Raw genomic sequence first — 17,913 nt, forward strand, 5'->3', positions numbered from 1 at the left:
TAAAGCTTTTGCCCGGAGCTCCTCTACCCTCTAGCAGGCTCTACAACCTCTCTCTGCCGGAACAGCAAGCCATGGGGAAATACATCCAGGACTCCTTGGCAGCGGGGATCATCCGACCTTCATCCTCTCCGGTGGGTGCAGGTGCCTTCTTCGTGGGCAAGAAGGATGGGTCTTTGAGACCATGTATAGACTATAAAAAACTAAATGACATCACAGTTAAAAACAAGTACTGCCTGCCTCTGATTGACTCTGCTTTTGTGCCCCTTCATGACGCCACAGTGTTTTCAAAACTGGACCTCCGGAACGCGTACCACCTGGTGCGCATCAAAGATGGAGATGAATGGAAGACTGCTTTCAACACTCACCTGGGCCATTTTGAGTACCTGGTGATGCCTTTCGGCCTCACTAATGCGCCCGCAGTCTTCCAGGCACTCGTCAACGATGTACTCAGGGACATGATTGGTCATTTTGCATTTGTTTACCTTGATGACATTCTGATTTACTCCCAGTCTCTCCAGGAACACCAGAAACATGTGCGGGCAGTGCTGCAGCGTCTCCTAGAAAACAGACTGTTTGCTAAGGCAGAAAAATGTGAATTTCATGCTTCCACGGTGCACTTCCTGGGTTTCGTCATCTCCCCGGGGAAAATGGAGATGGAGCCGGCTAAAGTGACAGCAGTTCTGGATTGGCCTGTGCCTACTAGCCGCAAACAGTTACAAATGTTTCTAGGATTTGCCAACTTCTATCGAAGATTTGTCCGTAATTACAGCACCATAGCAGCCCCCCTGACTGCACTCACTTCCACATCCATCTCGTTTCGATGGACACCGGAGGCAGAGACCGCCTTTGGGGAGCTCAAGCGCAGGTTTGTCTCCGCTCCAGTGCTCATCCAGGCAGACCGGACCCGGCAGTTCATTGTGGCGGTGGACGCTTCTAATGTGGGGGTAGGTGCAATCCTCTCTCAGCGCACACTGGCTGATGACAAGTTGCATCCATGTGCCTTTCTGTCCTATAAACTTTCCCCCGCAGAAAGAAACTACGACGTCGGCAATAGAGAGCTTCTGGCTGTGAAGGTGGCGCTGGAGGAGTGGCGACACTGGCTAGAGGGGGCCGAGCATCCATTCGTCGTGTGGACAGACCACAAAAACCTCACCTACATCAAGGAGGCGAAGCGGCTTAACTCACGCCAAGCAGGGTGGGCTCTGTTTTTTGGCAGGTTTAATTTCACACTCACCTACCGCCCCGGTTCGAGGAACGTGAAGCCTGATGCGCTGTCACGCCAGTTTGCGGTGGAGGAGGCAAACATGGACCCAGAGCCCATTCTTCCATCTTCATGTGTCATCGCTGCCGTTACCTGGGAGATCGAATCTAAGGTCCGCCAAGCCCAGAGGGCCCAGCCCGACCCAGGTAATGGTCCTCCTAACCTTCTGTTTGTACCTGATTCTGTCCGCTCCCAGGTTCTGCAATGGGCTCACTCATGCCGCCTTACCTGTCACCCGGGGGTTCGTCGGACAATGGCCTTCCTCCGGCAGAGTTTCTGGTGGCCCACCATGGACCAGGATACACGGTCATATGTTGCAGCTTGCTCTGTCTGCGCTCGCAGCAAGACCTCCACAAAGCCCAGCTCTGGCCTGCTCCGTCCACTGCCTGTACCCAGCCGGCCATGGTCACACATAGCAGTGGACTTCGTCACTGGCCTTCCCCCATCTGGAGGTAACACCACAGTTCTTACTGTCATAGACCGTTTTTCTAAGGCAGTACACTTCATTGCCCTGCCCAAGCTGCCTTCCGCTAGGGAGACAGCCGATCTATTAGTGCAACATGTGTTTCGGGTACATGGGCTGCCTGCAGACATTGTCTCCGACAGGGGGCCTCAATTCACCTCACAGGTCTGGAGGGCATTCTGCACTGCCATGGGAGCCACCGTCAGCTTATCTTCGGGGTACCATCCTCAGACCAACGGACAGACTGAGCGAGCGAACCAGGAGATGGAAGCAGCTCTTCGCTGTATCACCGCGGCGAACCCCTCCTCTTGGAGCTCACAGCTGCCCTGGGTGGAGTACGCCCACAATACCCTTCCCAACGCCTCCTCGGGTATGTCTCCGTTTGTATGTTCTTTGGGCTATCAACCTCCTCTGTTGTCAGGCCAGGAGGAGGAGATTGCAGTGCCTTCAGTTCAGGCCCAGATGCGCCGCTGCCGCGCTACCTGGAAAAGAGCCCGCGCCGCCTTACTCCGAGCTGCCTCCAGGTCACGGGTCCAGGCCGACCGTCGCCGTGTGCCAGCTCCAGCCTACGCTCCAGGGCAGAAGGTATGGCTTCTTTCGAGAGATCTGCCTCTCAAGGTGGATTCTCGAAAGCTTGCACCTCGCTACGTTGGGCCGTATGAAATTGAAACCATCATTAACCCATGTGCTGTTCGGCTTAAGCTCCCGTCCTCCCTTAAAAGGATCCATCCCACATTTCATGTGTCTCTGTTAAAGCCGGTGCAGTCCAGTGCTCTTGTCCCTCCCACAGCCGCCCCTCCTCCTCCTCGGATGGTGGAGGGTGGTCCAGTCTACACCGTGAGGCGTATCCTGGATGTCCGTCGCCGGGGCCACGGATTCCAGTATTTGGTCGACTGGGAGGGATATGGTCCGGAGGAGCGCTGCTGGGTCCCTCGGCGGAACATACTGGACCCCACGCTCATCCGGGACTTCCGCCGCCAGCACCCTGACGGAGCCAGGCGTGCGCCAGGTGGCGCCCGTAGAGGGGGGGGTACTGTCATGCCCTCAACCTCTGCCTCCTAGTCTCTCTCGCCCCCTCCTTTCTGTTTTGATTACAGGATGGGAGCCAGGTGTGTGGAGCTGATCTCCAGCTATCGCAGCTGCCAAGCATCACCAATCAGCAGGCTTCATATACCCAGCCCAGACGTCAAGACCCTGTCAGATTATCTTCTCACCTGCATGGAGAGGAACGTCTGCTGCCCTAAATCTGACTACCTGTGCCAATCCTCCCCTGTCTGTCTGCCTGCTCGCCATCTGCCTGGACTTCAGCCTACCTGCTCTCTGCTCGCCTGGACTTCAGCCTACCTGCTCTCTGCCCGCCTGGACTTCAGCCTGCTTGCTCTCTGCCAGCCCGGACTTCTGTATGCCTGCTCGTTCACCTACCTGGACTCTAGCCTACCATCCTGCAACCTGGGTATCTCGTCCATCCGGACTCAACCAATAACATTTAAATAAACAAACTGTGTTACAACTTGATATTCTGTCTCTGTCTGTCTCTGCCCTTGAGTCCAACAAACAAAACCCTAACAATTCTGGGGGGAAACACTGAATTTGTGTCATTTTCTGGCATGAATCTTGTCAAATTTAAAGATATTGAATCGGAAAGTTCAATGCATGCAAGATGCTGGCACCAGCCATCAGAAAGCCCTAACAGCAGACTCTTCTGCTTTGTTACACAGATATGAACTGTACGGTACACAGTGTATATAACATTGTAGCGCACTTGACCGCTATTAGCCGCTATCATCTATTATTGTTATCCGAAATGAAACGCCACAGTAACTCCTTTCAAAGCTCAATGGTTTTGTCTCTTATGAATACCATGAAGGCAAATCAATCAAAGTGCTTTATAGTTTCTGTCCCCTCATTCAGTGGAATGTCAGGAACACTCACCAGTGTCTCCCCAAAGACCTCATTATCCCCTTAATTTCCAATTATTTCAAAGACAAATGAGTACACCTGCATCCCAAGCAAACCTGTCAATGCTGAACACGAGACAGTGCCATCCGCACGTCCTCTCACCGGAGATAAATGGGCCGACGATCAAACAGATTTTTGTTCGTGTTTTTGAGGCTGGATTTCAAGTAGGATTTCCAGCTCATGCAAACAGCTCTTTCTTTCATTGTGGGTGATGGGCTTGGCGCTGTATGTCATGATGTTGCCAGTTTGCTGTTGACACGAGATCAGATAGGCTACCTAAGTGTTTGAACAATGGGAGTGTGTGGGTGTTTGGAAGCCATACTTACAGGCGTCCTAGTGGGTCAGTTGGCTCAATATCCTCGACTCAACTCTGGCCTGAGATTTTGGCCTACTCCCGCTCAGTCGCCAAAAATGGACATTCCAACAGTGCCAGAAACACTCATGTGCGCTGATGACTGCACACAGCGCATGCGCCTCATGGCAAACGAGGAAGTAACTTAGGGTATACTTTTGTTAGTTTGGTTACTCTTTATTTGGTCTCGGTGTGTGGATTTACTACTGGATAAAACTACCGTTTAACGTAACTTTGGATTATTATTTCATCACATGGTGAGTACACGAGTCACACCATGTACTTGTGAGTGTTTTTGGCATTGTTGGAATGTGCATTTTGGGCGACTGAATGGGAGTAGGCCAAAATCCCATAGACTGCCATTGTAGCACTAAGCTATTAGCAGTGAGGGGCTCTACCACAGTTTGTACTGCACGCAGATGTTCTAGTTTTAATATAGATAGACAATATGGCAAATGGCCTAAACTCCAAAAAAGTTGGCCTATCCCTTTAACTTCAATACCCAGTAATCCTGTAAGGTGACGGCAGTAAATTAACCTGACACGCCAGATGGTTTGTAACACAGAACCATCTGCGAACTCATCCTTGGAAACTGTTTTGAAAAGGGCAGATACTTGACAGGTGATTGGATGAACAATCTGTTTATCACATCTATCACCGGCTAACGTCAACCACTTAGGACCGCCTCCTCCTTCCTCGGACGCTGATTGGTCGGCACCACTGGTGGCACATACATGGCAGCAGCGTGGCAAGATGGATTTCTCGTGCAATCAATCCAGCTGCCTCACAAGTTTAGCAGTAGCCTAATCTAACCAAAGATCTAATGAGTGAGTGATGTTTTCTCTGCGGATGGGGTGCACCCTTGCTGCTGTTTTTGACAAATATTTCCTACCAGTGATCACACCAGAGTATCATTTTGGCAAATAGGGTTTATCTGCAGCATCTCAATTAGCGAGCTGGGCCGCTTTTGGCTCCACTTAGTGATCTAGCCTGATAACATGGGTGTATCTACATTACAATCTATAGTGCAGCTTTGAAGGACTGTCAGTGTGTGGGCGAGAGCTGGCATGCCATTGTGGTTATTGAGTGGGAACCTGCCATCACACGTTTGATTGAATTAGGCCCGCGACACGCTGATCAGACCCACACACCCACTTACACCGCACTGACAAACAGGCTTACATGAGCCCACAAGGGGCTGAGGTTATCAAGTTAGAAACATAGCTTGCAGTACTAGGCTACAGCAACCAGCTCCTAGCTGCTGAGCAAAAGCATTAGCATTAGCACAGTGGGGTACCGATTCCATGTGTGCAATGCATGCACTATGCTGCTGTACCTGGCTTAGTTGGTGCTGAATAATTTAAAAGGTTATGATTTGCGAATGCCAGAGTGGTGGGGAGTACTAGCACGCCCAGATAAATTGTTAATGCTCATTTATGTACTCTGTGATCATTTGGGGGCTGTTGGCAGTGGGGAAGGAACGATGTATTTGATTCATTTGACATCATGATGTAAACGCAGTCCAAAGAATCAGCATCTTAACGTAGCAATTTAATGCTGCATTGAATCGTATTTTTCTTAAAATGAGTGAGCAAAGAAATCTGCCAAAACAGTAGTGAGGGATACTTTCACTGGTTCCAAATCAATTCAGCTTGATTCCAGAATTGACTGAAAAGGTGACATGATTATGATGTTCACACAAGTGAAATTATCGAACTTATCTACTTGGACATTATGACTAAATACAAGATTAAACTAGACTGAATTAAGGCACGCAGTAGAGTGCATACCTCCGCCAACATTTCTACAAAGTGAATTTGTTTGGAAGTTAGGCGTCTTTTTGTGATTGGCTGTGCTGAGCCAAATGGGGGCGTGGAAAGATAATCACTTCTTCCTTGGCCCATGACCAACCTTTCTACAAAGTTTAGTTGTTTCACATGAATCCGGTTGGAATTTAGGCACCTTTTTGTGATTGGCCACGCCCGTTGCCATGCCCCCATTTGGCCAGTGGGCGTGCAATCTGGGAACCCATCCGTTAAACAAAACAAAACAAAACAATTTTTTCTCTAACCTCTGGGGGCAGGCTCGTTTAATGTCTGAATAAATGGAACTCAAGGGGCTCCGTCGGCAGTGGAAGAGAATTCCTTTCCGCCCCCTGCAAGCTCTGCCATTGGCTCCAAGCGACCGGCATTGACCATTTATGGATTTCTTTTCCGGTCCCTGCGTGTCGCTCTCAAATACCTCCGTCGCTCTGAATCAACAACAACATCGCTAGCTTGTTGCTAGTAGTAAGTAGCAACTTGCTACACGCTGAAAATGGTAGGTTTGACTACACACTCGGTCACGTCCACTCCATTTTTATCAGGTAAAGCCCACTACAAGCGCTGTTATACGGCTTTTCACTGAGCGTGCCGACAGATTTTCGATGCAAGTCGAAAGTCTGTCTCGATTGTAAAATGAATCATTTCTAAGTTGTCCCTGAGCTGCTTTTCTACAAAGTTTCATTCAAATCTGTTCAGAACTTTTTGAGATATCCTGCCAACAAAGCAAACAGACAAGGGCAAAAACATGACCTCCCAGAGGTAACTCCATTTTAAAAGATGGAGTTTTTTCTTTGCAGTGCGTTCCTGATTGGCTTCTTCATTTCTATCCTCATAAAGTAGCAGTCCATGAATAAGTCATAATCACAAAGAGGTTTCAGTAGTGTTTTAAATTAGTGACAGAAGCAAGTCAGCAGCCAACTGTTGCCCCCAAAGTTCTCAAGCCAGTCCAGGTCTTCTGTCTCGCTGACAGTGGTGTTTTAAAACCTCTCATTTTGCATTCTTTGTTGTTTATTCTTTCATTTCATCTGAAGAGGTGAGGTGTCAGGGAGACATATGCTAATCAAGGAATTTTCAGACATATTTTCTTTTGCCTGGGAGCAATGGCAGCCCATAAAATGTGAATTATTTGACATTGTTGTAATTGTATTTTCTAAACAGGCTGACTTCAAAAGCCTACATTCAGACAACTTTATTTTCTCTATAATGGCCTTTCCACCTCCACAAACATTAATGGACAAAGATTTGACACTGATAAGTCACTCGTTTGAAGTTACCTTTCAATGACAAATAAACCTTCACTGCCTCGCAGAAGTTTGGGCAAAACAACTTTAATGATAGCAAGTTTGAATTTGAAGGGATTTGTTTTTAGTCTCTTTTGATCTTTTTTTTCCAGTTCACCTTCAGATACTCAGGAGTCATGAACATTTATAATATGCAAAGCCCTCTTTTATTAAATCATACTCTATCTGAAAGCTTCAAGCCTTCAGTCGTCTTAGAAGTCTCCTCAACTCAAATGCTGAGAGAAGTCTGTCAGCAGTGCCTCTGCCCCCGAAGCCTTAACTTACACAACCTACTGGGAAAGAAAAACCCATATACCAACATCTACACACATTCATAACCCCAACCTCCCCAATGCATATTCCATAAAACTAACACAAACACACTCCTCCATCATCCATAGCCGCTCTTTCAGAAGATGAGAGGATGGTGTCCAGGTAGTACAGAGGTAGATTCCCTGCCTACCAACATGAGGGTCGCAGGTTTGAGCCCCCATGTTACCTCCGGCTTGGGCGGGCGTCCATATTGTCCATGTCTGCACGTGGGAAGCTGGATTAAGGTTATGTGCTCTGGTCGCTGCACTAGTGGCTCGTCGGGTGGGGCGCCTGTTCATGGGGAGGGGAACTGGGGGGAATAGCGTGATCTTCCCACACTACGTTCTGCCGGTGAAACTCCTCGCTTTCAGGTGAAAAGAAGTGGCTGGCGAATGCACATGTATCAGAGGAAGCATGTGCTAGCTATAACTCTCCCCAAATAACTTGATGAAGAAGAAGAAGATGAGCGGGTGTTAAAGGTGAAGAAGGCAGTAAAGCATCATGAGAAGCATCACCACTGCTGCTCAGAGCAGTAAAGCATCATGAGAATTAAGCATCACCACTGCTGCTCACAGTTCTATTTTGTTAGATCATCCATTATGCTTCTTTTGAGGAAAGATAAAGCCATGGGGGCTATTTCCCCTCAACACACCTTATCTCACAAACATATGGGCAGCACTCTGATAGATTGTGCCTCTATGCACAAGAAATCTTGATTCAGGGAGTGACGTTTAATTCCATGTAAACCTCTCTCTTGGTGTTTTCCTTAGCACGTTATCTACTTTCATATATTCGACGCGACGGCAAAACTTGGCGCTGCCCCCGGAAAGTTTACGCCTCTTTTTAATTAACATTTGAGTTCATCTCTCAGCTAAAACTTGTTATGTTAAGTGTCATGTGTGCTTAATTACCTAACAAGTAACTAATTGCCTCGAGATTAGTTTTTCCAGTCATGGATGAAAAATGTCCCCTCTTAAAATGCTCTATTCCACGCAAGACTTATCTTCCAGGCAAATTTGCAAGGCTTGGATGAGAAGCACATACTGTGTAGAATAAAGTGGGCTGCACTGGCTGAATGATGTTGATTTCATGCTATCAGTCGAGCACGTAGAGACACTGCAGTGTAGCATTACACAAACCACATTAGCCATCAGGGGTTAAATTCATTGCCTTCAGATAGAATGGGATTCTTAATTACACACAGTAAAATCAGCTAATTGTGCAACTAAATCAAATAGAGGTAGCAAATAATTTCGTGCTTGGGGGCGGACTGGGATACAGTATGCTGCATAATGGAAATCATCATCAAGGGGAAGAGAGCAGGCTGTTTGGTGCTTACAAAATACTGGACTGTAATGGTAATAACAAGTGTAACTGTAAAATCACCAATACTGGATACTAGATGGACGGATTTGGTCAAAAATACTCTCAGATCTGACTGTAGATCTTCACCGTTGGGTAATATAAATAAATAAATAAATAAATAAATATCCAGGAATGAGGGAAATTATGCTTATTTGCTTATTGAGACCTTTTGAAAATATCCAATGGGGTTTTTAATCAGTTTCAAATGCCTTTCAAATGCATTGTGAGTGTGTAACCTGTAACTGAAAATAAAAACAAAATATTTAAAGTTTCTAATGCCTCTCAAAGAGTCCTTTGGCAAATAAATGACCATGTAAACTTTTGAATCAAGCAAGAAAAAGAAAACCAGAAAGTGTGCAGTTGCATGGTTTTTAACTGTGATCATTATCTGAGTTCTCCCCAAGCCCTCCTTCTGTTTACCAGTGCTCAGCTGTGTCCACACACGGCCTGCAGGCGAGGTCCTGATATCTGCCTGAGGTAAGACATCTCCACACCTTAGGCGCTTGGCAGTCTTCTGGCAGTTGCTTGTTGGCTCTGTTTACGCTGACTGTTTAGACTTGAAGAGGCAAAAATAATTGAGGATGGTAGTTTTAGAGTTCCATTGACTGTTGCTGCGTTCATTTGACAATCGAGCAATTAGGTTCAAATGGAAGATGGGGAGCTAATACTTACATCACTATCAATTACGGGCTTTTTAATCAACTTTCCAAATTTAAAAACAACGAATAGAAGGATTAATCAGGGATAAACAAACAAACCGACGGGTATTGAATTGTGACTTTGGGCTCCTGGTTGGCTCGGGCTCCAGCTACCTAACATGACCTGCTGTGCCGAGGGCCAGCCCTGGGGCCCAGTACAGACGCTGGAGGAATCTTTATCCCTGTCTCCTTGTTTCAGTCCAATTGTGAAAAGAAGACAAAAACACACTCAGTTATTCTGTGGGCAGAAAGAGATAATGAGCAAGATAGGGAGAAACAGAGGAGAGAGAGAGAGAGAGAGAGAATTGTTATGGAGAGAATAGAGTGATGTCAGGAGGTGCGAGCAGAGGGTCTGTAGAATATTCATCACCCTCCCTTCTTCTTCTTCTTCTTCTTCCCTCAGACCACCTTCAGTGTTTGTGAAGCAGTGGAGACCCAGAGGTCCAGCATGCAGGACAGGGCTGAGTTAGGGTAGGGTGGACGCCTGCTGGAGTACTAAACAACATGCTTCAAAAGCCAAGTGCAACTGATTGTGTGCAATTTCTGTTATGCTATGTCGTAACTGTTATAATTATAGTAGGGCTGAAGACTTTGAGAATCTCACATCTGTTTTGTACTACAGCTAGTAAATGCTTGATATCACACAATGAAAGCAAATCCTACTACTTTTTGAAGGTTAGTCTGTAAATGTAGTCCTTGGTTGGCAAAACAACACTTTAACAGCCCAGATGGATCATCTATACTTCATTAGTAGTAAATGATGAATGTGAGACAATTATATATATATATTTTTTTTACCCCAAATCAACTAAGGAGCATAATGATGCAATTCCTTTCACTTTTAAGGGAGAGTTGGGATTATTTGACATGGGGGTGTATGAGGTGATAATCAATAGTCATTGGACTAACAGTCTACAGTCGATTGCGTTCGTTCGGCGCACCCACAGTTTGGAGAAACAGAGAGCAGCGGCATCAGGGAAGTGCCAGCAGAAAAAAAACATATTTTAGCCACCTAAGTGCAAGGGCAAGTGTTATCTTTGCTAGTTTCTAGCATTCAAAATCTCCACTTTCTTCTTTTAATGACCACTGGTAAGATATGGCCCTTAGTCCTTCCCATGGCTGGCCCAGGTTTGAATCCGACCCGTCTGTCTCTCTAACTTTCAGGTCTGCTAACTGTACTATCCAATGAAGGCTAAATGAAAGGCAGAAAAAAAAAATATTTATTTGTTTAGGTGGGCCTTTTTTAAATACATTTTTCTGCTGGCACCGTTTAGAGCAGTACACGGCTCTACTTCCCTGTGGCAGCTCCTTTCTACTTCTCCAAACTGGGAGTGCGTTGACTGCAATCTACTGCATGTAGTACACTGAATATCAATAAGTACCTCATACAACCCCACATCAAATAATCCAAACTATCCCTTTAAGTCATATGACATACAAGTTTTTTTTTTTAACTTTGGGAAGAAATGGCTCTTCTCTTAGACTAGACTTCTCATGGTGGCTGGAGCAGGCAAGGACATGTCAAGGGAAAGGTGACATGATTAAAGTTATTGCTACGGTATAAAAGCCTCTAATCGATATTTGTGAACAACTCTCTCGCAAATGCAGGAAGCAGAGAATTAAGACTTGAACCTCTGATGTCCTCCAGTAAAATCTGGAAGTCACCTATTGTAAACAGGTATAACACGCTTTATAGGCGCTCAGGTGGGAGGGGCGAATGTTGTAAGAGAATCACTGAACCACATATTTAATTGGCTTGATTGGATTGACTTAATTGCCGTTGCCTTAGTGACTACAGTTCACCGAGCTCCTTCCTGGTACAGTATGTGAATACACCGCACACCATGCTAGCACCGGCTTGTGAATCTTCTAAATGCAGGGTGGCAGGGGGAGGAATGGGTTGGGTTTAGACATGAGATGGGTTCGGTTTAGGCATGAGGAGTGATGATTGGTTAAAGGTCCTATCCGTAATTCTAACCTATTCTAACTATTACTGACACCGGTGGCCATTAGAGTAACTGCAGGCAGCGTGTGAATGAGCTGGCGCGCGGGCACCATACTCGCACGCACAGAGAGCCTGGTGATGCGAGGTTAGGCAACAGCAGACTGTGTTGGTTGCTTTGTAACGTTAACTCATAAAAGTCACTTGAAAACGGCAACCTGGACAATTTATCGGTCAGATCAGCCTCAAGATGCCCAGGAAGGATTCTAGATGAATTATTGGATGTTATTGTGGCATGTTTGGTTGTGTTTTGGTTTGCATTGGCTGCGGGGAAATGGATAAGGATATTCACGTTAGCGTGAGCCAGGAACTACCCTGCTTTCCCTGTATTATACGGTACCATCTAATGCCTGGTGTTGACCAAACTGAACAGTCAAACAAACGGGGGCATGGTGGTGCAGTGATAAGCGCTGTCGCCTCACAGCTAGAAGGTCCTGGGTTCGACTCCCACCTGCGAGCGTGCACATGCACGGGGAGAACAGTTCAGTTTCCTTTTTCAAATATGCCGACGACACCACCATAACTGGACTCATCACCAACAATAACGAGGATCATTACCTTAATCAAGTGGCCCAAGCTGTCACTTGGTGCCAGGACAATAATCTACATCTCAACACATCCAAAACCAAAGAACTCATCACAGACTTCCGACGGAACCCACCCCCCAAGACACCCCTCTACATCTCCGGACAACCCATAACTACCACAGACTCATACAAATTCCTGGGCACCCACATCAGCAACACACTCAAATGGGACAATAACACCGGTCACATAATCAAAAAGGCCAATCAAAGACTATTCCACCTCCGGCAGCTCAAAAAATTCAAAGTCAAACGCAATCTGCTCCTCCAGTTCTACACAGCCATCCTCGAAAGCATCCTCACCTCTTCCATAACGCATAATCAAAAAAGCTTCAAAAATCATAGGCACCCCACTCCCATCACTAGACTCACTCTACCATAAACGCACAATCACAAGAGCACAAAAGATAATTTCTGACTCATCTCACCAGGCGCGCGGGAAGCTATCTCCCACGAGGGGGTCTGAAGCATATACTCGGACTTGCCACGCAAGTCCGAGTATATGGACTTGCGCGTGCTCGGCACGCGCCGAGCACTTTGCGCGTGCACGTGTGAGGTGCGTGCGCGTGCACGTGCGAGGTGCGAGCACACGCAAAGTGCGCTGCGCGGCGCGGCCTTGTGCGACCATGCTGCGTGAAGTTGGCACTTGTAGCCTAATGCACATTGTCTTAAAACTTGAATGGAATCAGGGGTGCCGATTTCTGTCTGTGCCAGTGCGTGCCCATGCTTGCGCATGCCCGTCGCCCAACCCATCCCCTGATAAAGCGATAAAGCTGTAGTGACGCAAACGCACCATAGGAGATTTAACAGCGACCTACACACACACACACACACACTTCACACACCACTTCAGTTCGACAGAATAGGAACAATCGACCGAAGCATGCTGTAAACCACACTCATCTCATAGAACATGAACAGCGTCAGCATCAGCGACCGACCCACACAGACACATTGATTGAGACATCAAAAGTTTTAACCAACATTATAACATACACCACTACACCTCACCTGGAACTGGAAGTCGTAGGCTACTCGTCACGGTTGCACTGGTGCCTGGTGGTGGTGGAAAACGCACTAGGTTTTGTGATCAAAAATCTCCTCATTTTGTTTTGGCTACTTGTGTTGAGATGTGTCAGTCTGTCACTCTCTCTCTGATACCGCTCAATGCGCAAGTGTGTTTACTCACTACGTCAGCAGGGTCACATAGAGTGCACTGACTCATGCAGCCAATCAGATTGGGCTATGTTTTGATCAACTCGTTTTGTAACCCGGGGCCGCCAGCGGGCCTGGGGTGGGTGGAGTTTGCTATCAAATCAATGTAAAGAGACCCCGCCCAGCCACAGCCTAGAGCCCAGAGCAGAGCACCCACGGGGAAATGAGGAGAGAGAGAGAGAGAGAGAGAGAGAGCGAGAGAGAGAGAGAGAGAGAGAGAGAGAGAGAGAGCGAGAGAGAGAGAGAGAGAGAGAGAGAGAGAGAGAGAGAGAGAGAGAGAGAGAGAGAGATGCCTGTGACAGTCACTGAAGTTTCGCCAAATGAGGGTGGGGCTGGGGGGGGCTGCGTCAGGAAGGTGCAGGGGCTGAGGCCGCCACCAGGGGGGGCTGCAGCCCCGGCAGCTCCCCACTTCCAGCGCGGTTGCATCTCACCCAGCTAACCACCTGTTCCAACTGTTGCCCTCTGGCCGGCGCTATAGATCCATTTCCACCAAAACAACCCGGTTCAAAAACAGCTTTTTCCCCACTGCCATCAGGTCCACCCACTCCTGAAGCAATACCCCATCTGTAATTTCTGTTCATGTTGAATGTCCTGTATTTGTCTTTATATACTACCTGTAGGCCTACTGTCTGTGTATTGTTTTCATATCTGTACTGTCCATGTCCTTTCTGCTGACACAGTAGCTAATGTGCTATAATATGCTGTACCAAAAGCAAATTCTGCCGACTTTGTTGTGTAGTCCTTAATAAATGAATCTGAATCTGAATCTGGGTTTCCTTCATATAGGAACCCCACACCAAAACATGCAATATCCTGGTTGCTGATGTGGTGCCTCCTCTGGTCGTTAGGGGCGCCTGTTCGGAGGGAGGGGAACTCGTTGGAATAGCGTGATCCTCCCACGTGCTATGTCCTACCATTGAAGCTTTCCCTGTCAGGTGAAAAGAAGCGGCTGGCTAACTGCCCATGTCTCGGAGGAAGCATGGAACCAGTTTCAACTCTCCCCGGATCGGCAGAGGGTGGAGCAGCAACCACGATAAATAATTTAAAATTAGCACTAATGGGGGACAAAAATGGGATAAAAAAATCGGGGGAAAAATATAGAAAGTAACTCAAGTTACAAATTGAGTTTAAAAAAAAGAAGAAAAAAGAAGAAAGACAAAAAAGAACAGTCAAACAATGTTCCATAAGCATAACAGTAACGTAAGGCATATTTACGACTGTTACATTCATTATCCACACAAGATGGTAACGTTATTAGTGGGGCTGGGTGGTAATTTCTATAAATGTCAATCTGTAAATGTATTAGTTAGCCGCGTATAGCATCAAGCTAACGTTATAATATTAGGCAGTCTCACCACCGCAGCTAACTGCAGTCAGTTAAACAATGTTCCATGAGCATAACGGTAGTAACGTTAGGCATATTTCTTCTGACCAAGTGGTAAAAACCATTAGCAAGCAGCTAACGTTATCGGCCAAAACAACATTACAGCAAGCAACAAGGTCTCTCCATGATCCGAAAACACAGCCCCGACTCTAGTTTCCCCCCGATGTCGGTCACATTGCTGCTGTCTGGCCAGACGGGCTTCACGAGATAAAAATGTATTTATTTTTCTGTGTGGACTTTTACTGGAGTCTGTGTTGTTGTTTGTTTTTGCTGGCATTAGGCTACAGTAGCCTATTAGGCTAGCAACAAACATAACGTTAGCCACTGCCTGTTAGCCTTCTTCTTCGTTGGAATTATTTCCGGCTGGAGCCAGGAGGACAACGGGCAGGCTCGTGAACGCGCAGAAAGTCACATCTGCCAAATTTGCCTGGAAAACTTGACCAGCGACCAGCAGAAAATCGTGCAATAGAAAACACTTTGTGAACATTTATTTTCAGGCCAAACTTACGGATAGTAGGCTACCTTTAAGGCTAGGCTAAAATATCAGGGTAAGCCAATCAGAGGCAGAGTACTGTAGGCCGGGTCATCCTTCTACCATCCTACATTTAGAAAATTGCCACTGGCTCATGCTCGTTTGACTCCCTGCCTGGTGTACGAGTGCACACTGTATTTGCCTAATGCAGAACTCCTGTGGCCCTGCGCGGTCTAAAGAGCCCATACCATAATTCTATTAAGCACTGCATGCTGCAAAAGAGTCACGGACGAACAAGCTAACGTACTAATGAAGCTGCAAGCCTGCGGAGGCCGGCTCCTATCGAGCGGCTCCGGAGCTCCTCATAAAATGGAAAGTTGACCATGAGAAGACCCAGGGGGATTTTCACGGGTTAAGGATGCATTTTCTGCTTCTGTAGTCGCCAATTCATTACCTAGATATGAGCGCAAGATTTGACATCTTGATAGGATCACAGGTTTGAGCCTTAGCTTTAGTGTTTCTGGCTTTGGGAGAGAGTTGTTCACATTCACAATAATAATTGACCTGCTTTGGACTGTCTGAATAACATACTGTACACTGTCAGTCAGAAGTTAGGACACACCTGATTGAATGCACTGTTTCGCATTATCTTGATCTAAAGGCTTCTGCTTAAATCTTGAAATGTGTTTCTGAGACAAATCTAAATAGTGATGTCGATCCTCTGTATGAATTTCTTTCCAAAGCTTTTCCATCAAGGCAAAGGCTAATTTAAAGAATCTAAAAAATAAGATAGTTTTGATTTAAAACATTTTTGGTCAATGGATAATTCCATTTGTGTTGTTTATAATTTTTATGTCTTTACTGTTATTTTAAAATGTGGAAAATAGTACAAATAAAGTATATTGAATACTTGATTGAGTAGCATAACAATGTGGGGAAAACATCTGCCTGCCACGACTCAATGTCGTATTTTATGTGGGTAATTCTGCATTAGCTTGCCTCTCCAAAGTCACTCAAGCAGGCGTGAGTGACTTTACATTATTCCCTCTAATGTTGTACATGGCCACTTTCAGTGACCGTTAAAAAGATGGATGCTCAAGTTGAACAAATGAGACAAAACAGAGCCTCATTTGACTGCTGTGTTGTCATTACTGTGCATATGGCCGGCTCAATATCATACTCTGTGCACTCAAACATGAACAACTTGGCTAATTCCTTACGCCAAGTTAATCTTAACTGCAAACCATATATCCGCTCTCAAAAGAAGAGAAGTGTACGCTTTGTCACATATATCCACTCATATGGATTTCAGGACTTTATTGAGCAATAAAAAATATACACCAAGGAAAATAATATTTTCCTTTTTTCCTGTTGTTTTTCCATCTCAAAATCGGATTTAATACTTCCAGATGAACGACCGATGGTCCAAAGCGACAAAATGAAAAACAAAAAACAAAAAAGGGCAGTCAGCTAGTTCAACAGTAGAAGTTGGAACGACCGGAGCAGTTTGAAAGCATCTCTGTTTGAATTGTTTACTGTAAAAAAAAAAAAAAAAGGATTTCAAACGGATTTGGTTTTTAACAGGGAGAAAAAAATCACAGACTAGGTCGTCACATCTGAATCTGCCTCTCCGTACAGTTGCGCCAGTTTCTGGAACTCGGGCCCCCAGTCGTCCAGGTAGTTATAATCCTGCTCTGAGTGCGCGCCGCCGGGCGAGTCTAACGAGCTGACGGAGCCTGCAGGTGAACCCTGGCCCTCGTAGGCATAGGTCTGGAGCGAGTCGTAGGGCGGAACACTCGTGTCCATGTCTGCCTCCACCAGTCTCTGTTTGATGAAGTCATGCACATCCACCTGGTCGGGCTCAGCCGTAGAGCCGCGGGGAGCGGGGTGCTGCCTGCGCGCCTCCGGCCGGACGTCCCGCCGGAACTTGAGCTCCTCGGCTTGGGCGGGGTTCCGCAGGGCGATGATATCGAAGGCCTCGGTGTCCTCCTCGCCGCCGCCCTCGTCGTCGTACGTGACCACGTTCTCCCGGATGTCCTCCTCGGAGATGATGAGAGGCTCCTTCTTGCTCCGCCGCAGAGTGATGAACAGGACCACGATGGCTACGAGAGAGAGCGAGAGAGAGAGAAAGATCATGAAGATCAACAATCATGAAATCAGCAATAGACAGACAGCAGAATGATTGAACTTATTCAAGATGCTGTGAGATACTACCAGTCAAAAGTTTTTTTTAAACAATGTTTTTCATCTTATTATTATACTAGAATGACTGCACCGCGGATTTATGCCTCCGCCATTAGTTCATTCTTGAGTCCAAATCGCCATTTGAGGCAAATTGGAAGAAATTCCGTCAAGGCGCTCCTGAGATGTTGCGTTACAGAGCTTGGAAATTTGGTGTGTGAGGTCACAGTGACCTTGAACTTTGACCTTTGATAACCGAAATGGAATCCTTGCGTCCAAGTCGATGTTTGAGCCTAATCAGAAGAAATTCCATCAAGCCGTTCTTGAGATATCACGTTAATGGGAATGGCGTTCGTGAGGTCACAGTGACCTTGAACTTTGACCACCAAAATGTAATCAGTTCATCCTTGAGGCCAAGTTAATGTTTGAGGCAAATTTAATGAAATTCCGTCAAGGCATTCCTGAGATATGGTGTTAGCAAGCTTGAAAATGGCGTTGGAGAGGTCACAGTGACCTTGACCTTTGACCTTTGACCACCAAAATCGAATCAGTTCATGCTTGA

General features: G+C 46.4%; 1 protein-coding gene across 1 annotated transcript in view; it reads right to left on the reverse strand.

The window, feature by feature from the left end:
* Positions 1-16,772: 16,772 nt before the first annotated feature.
* LOC310772492 (cadherin-18) overlaps positions 16,773-17,913 on the reverse strand; it is a gene marked incomplete at both ends in the record, with an annotated part of 175,127 nt that continues 173,986 nt past the window's right edge. Inside the window, one exon of the mRNA XM_083632312.1 lies at positions 16,773-17,272. Within this exon, the coding sequence (XP_083488438.1) occupies positions 16,773-17,272 (500 nt within the window). The remainder of the gene's footprint in view (positions 17,273-17,913) is intronic.

Source organism: Poromitra crassiceps (assembly GCF_964638095.1).
Source record: "Poromitra crassiceps genome assembly, chromosome: 2".
In the NCBI taxonomy this organism is placed as follows: Eukaryota; Metazoa; Chordata; class Actinopteri; order Beryciformes; family Melamphaidae; genus Poromitra; species Poromitra crassiceps.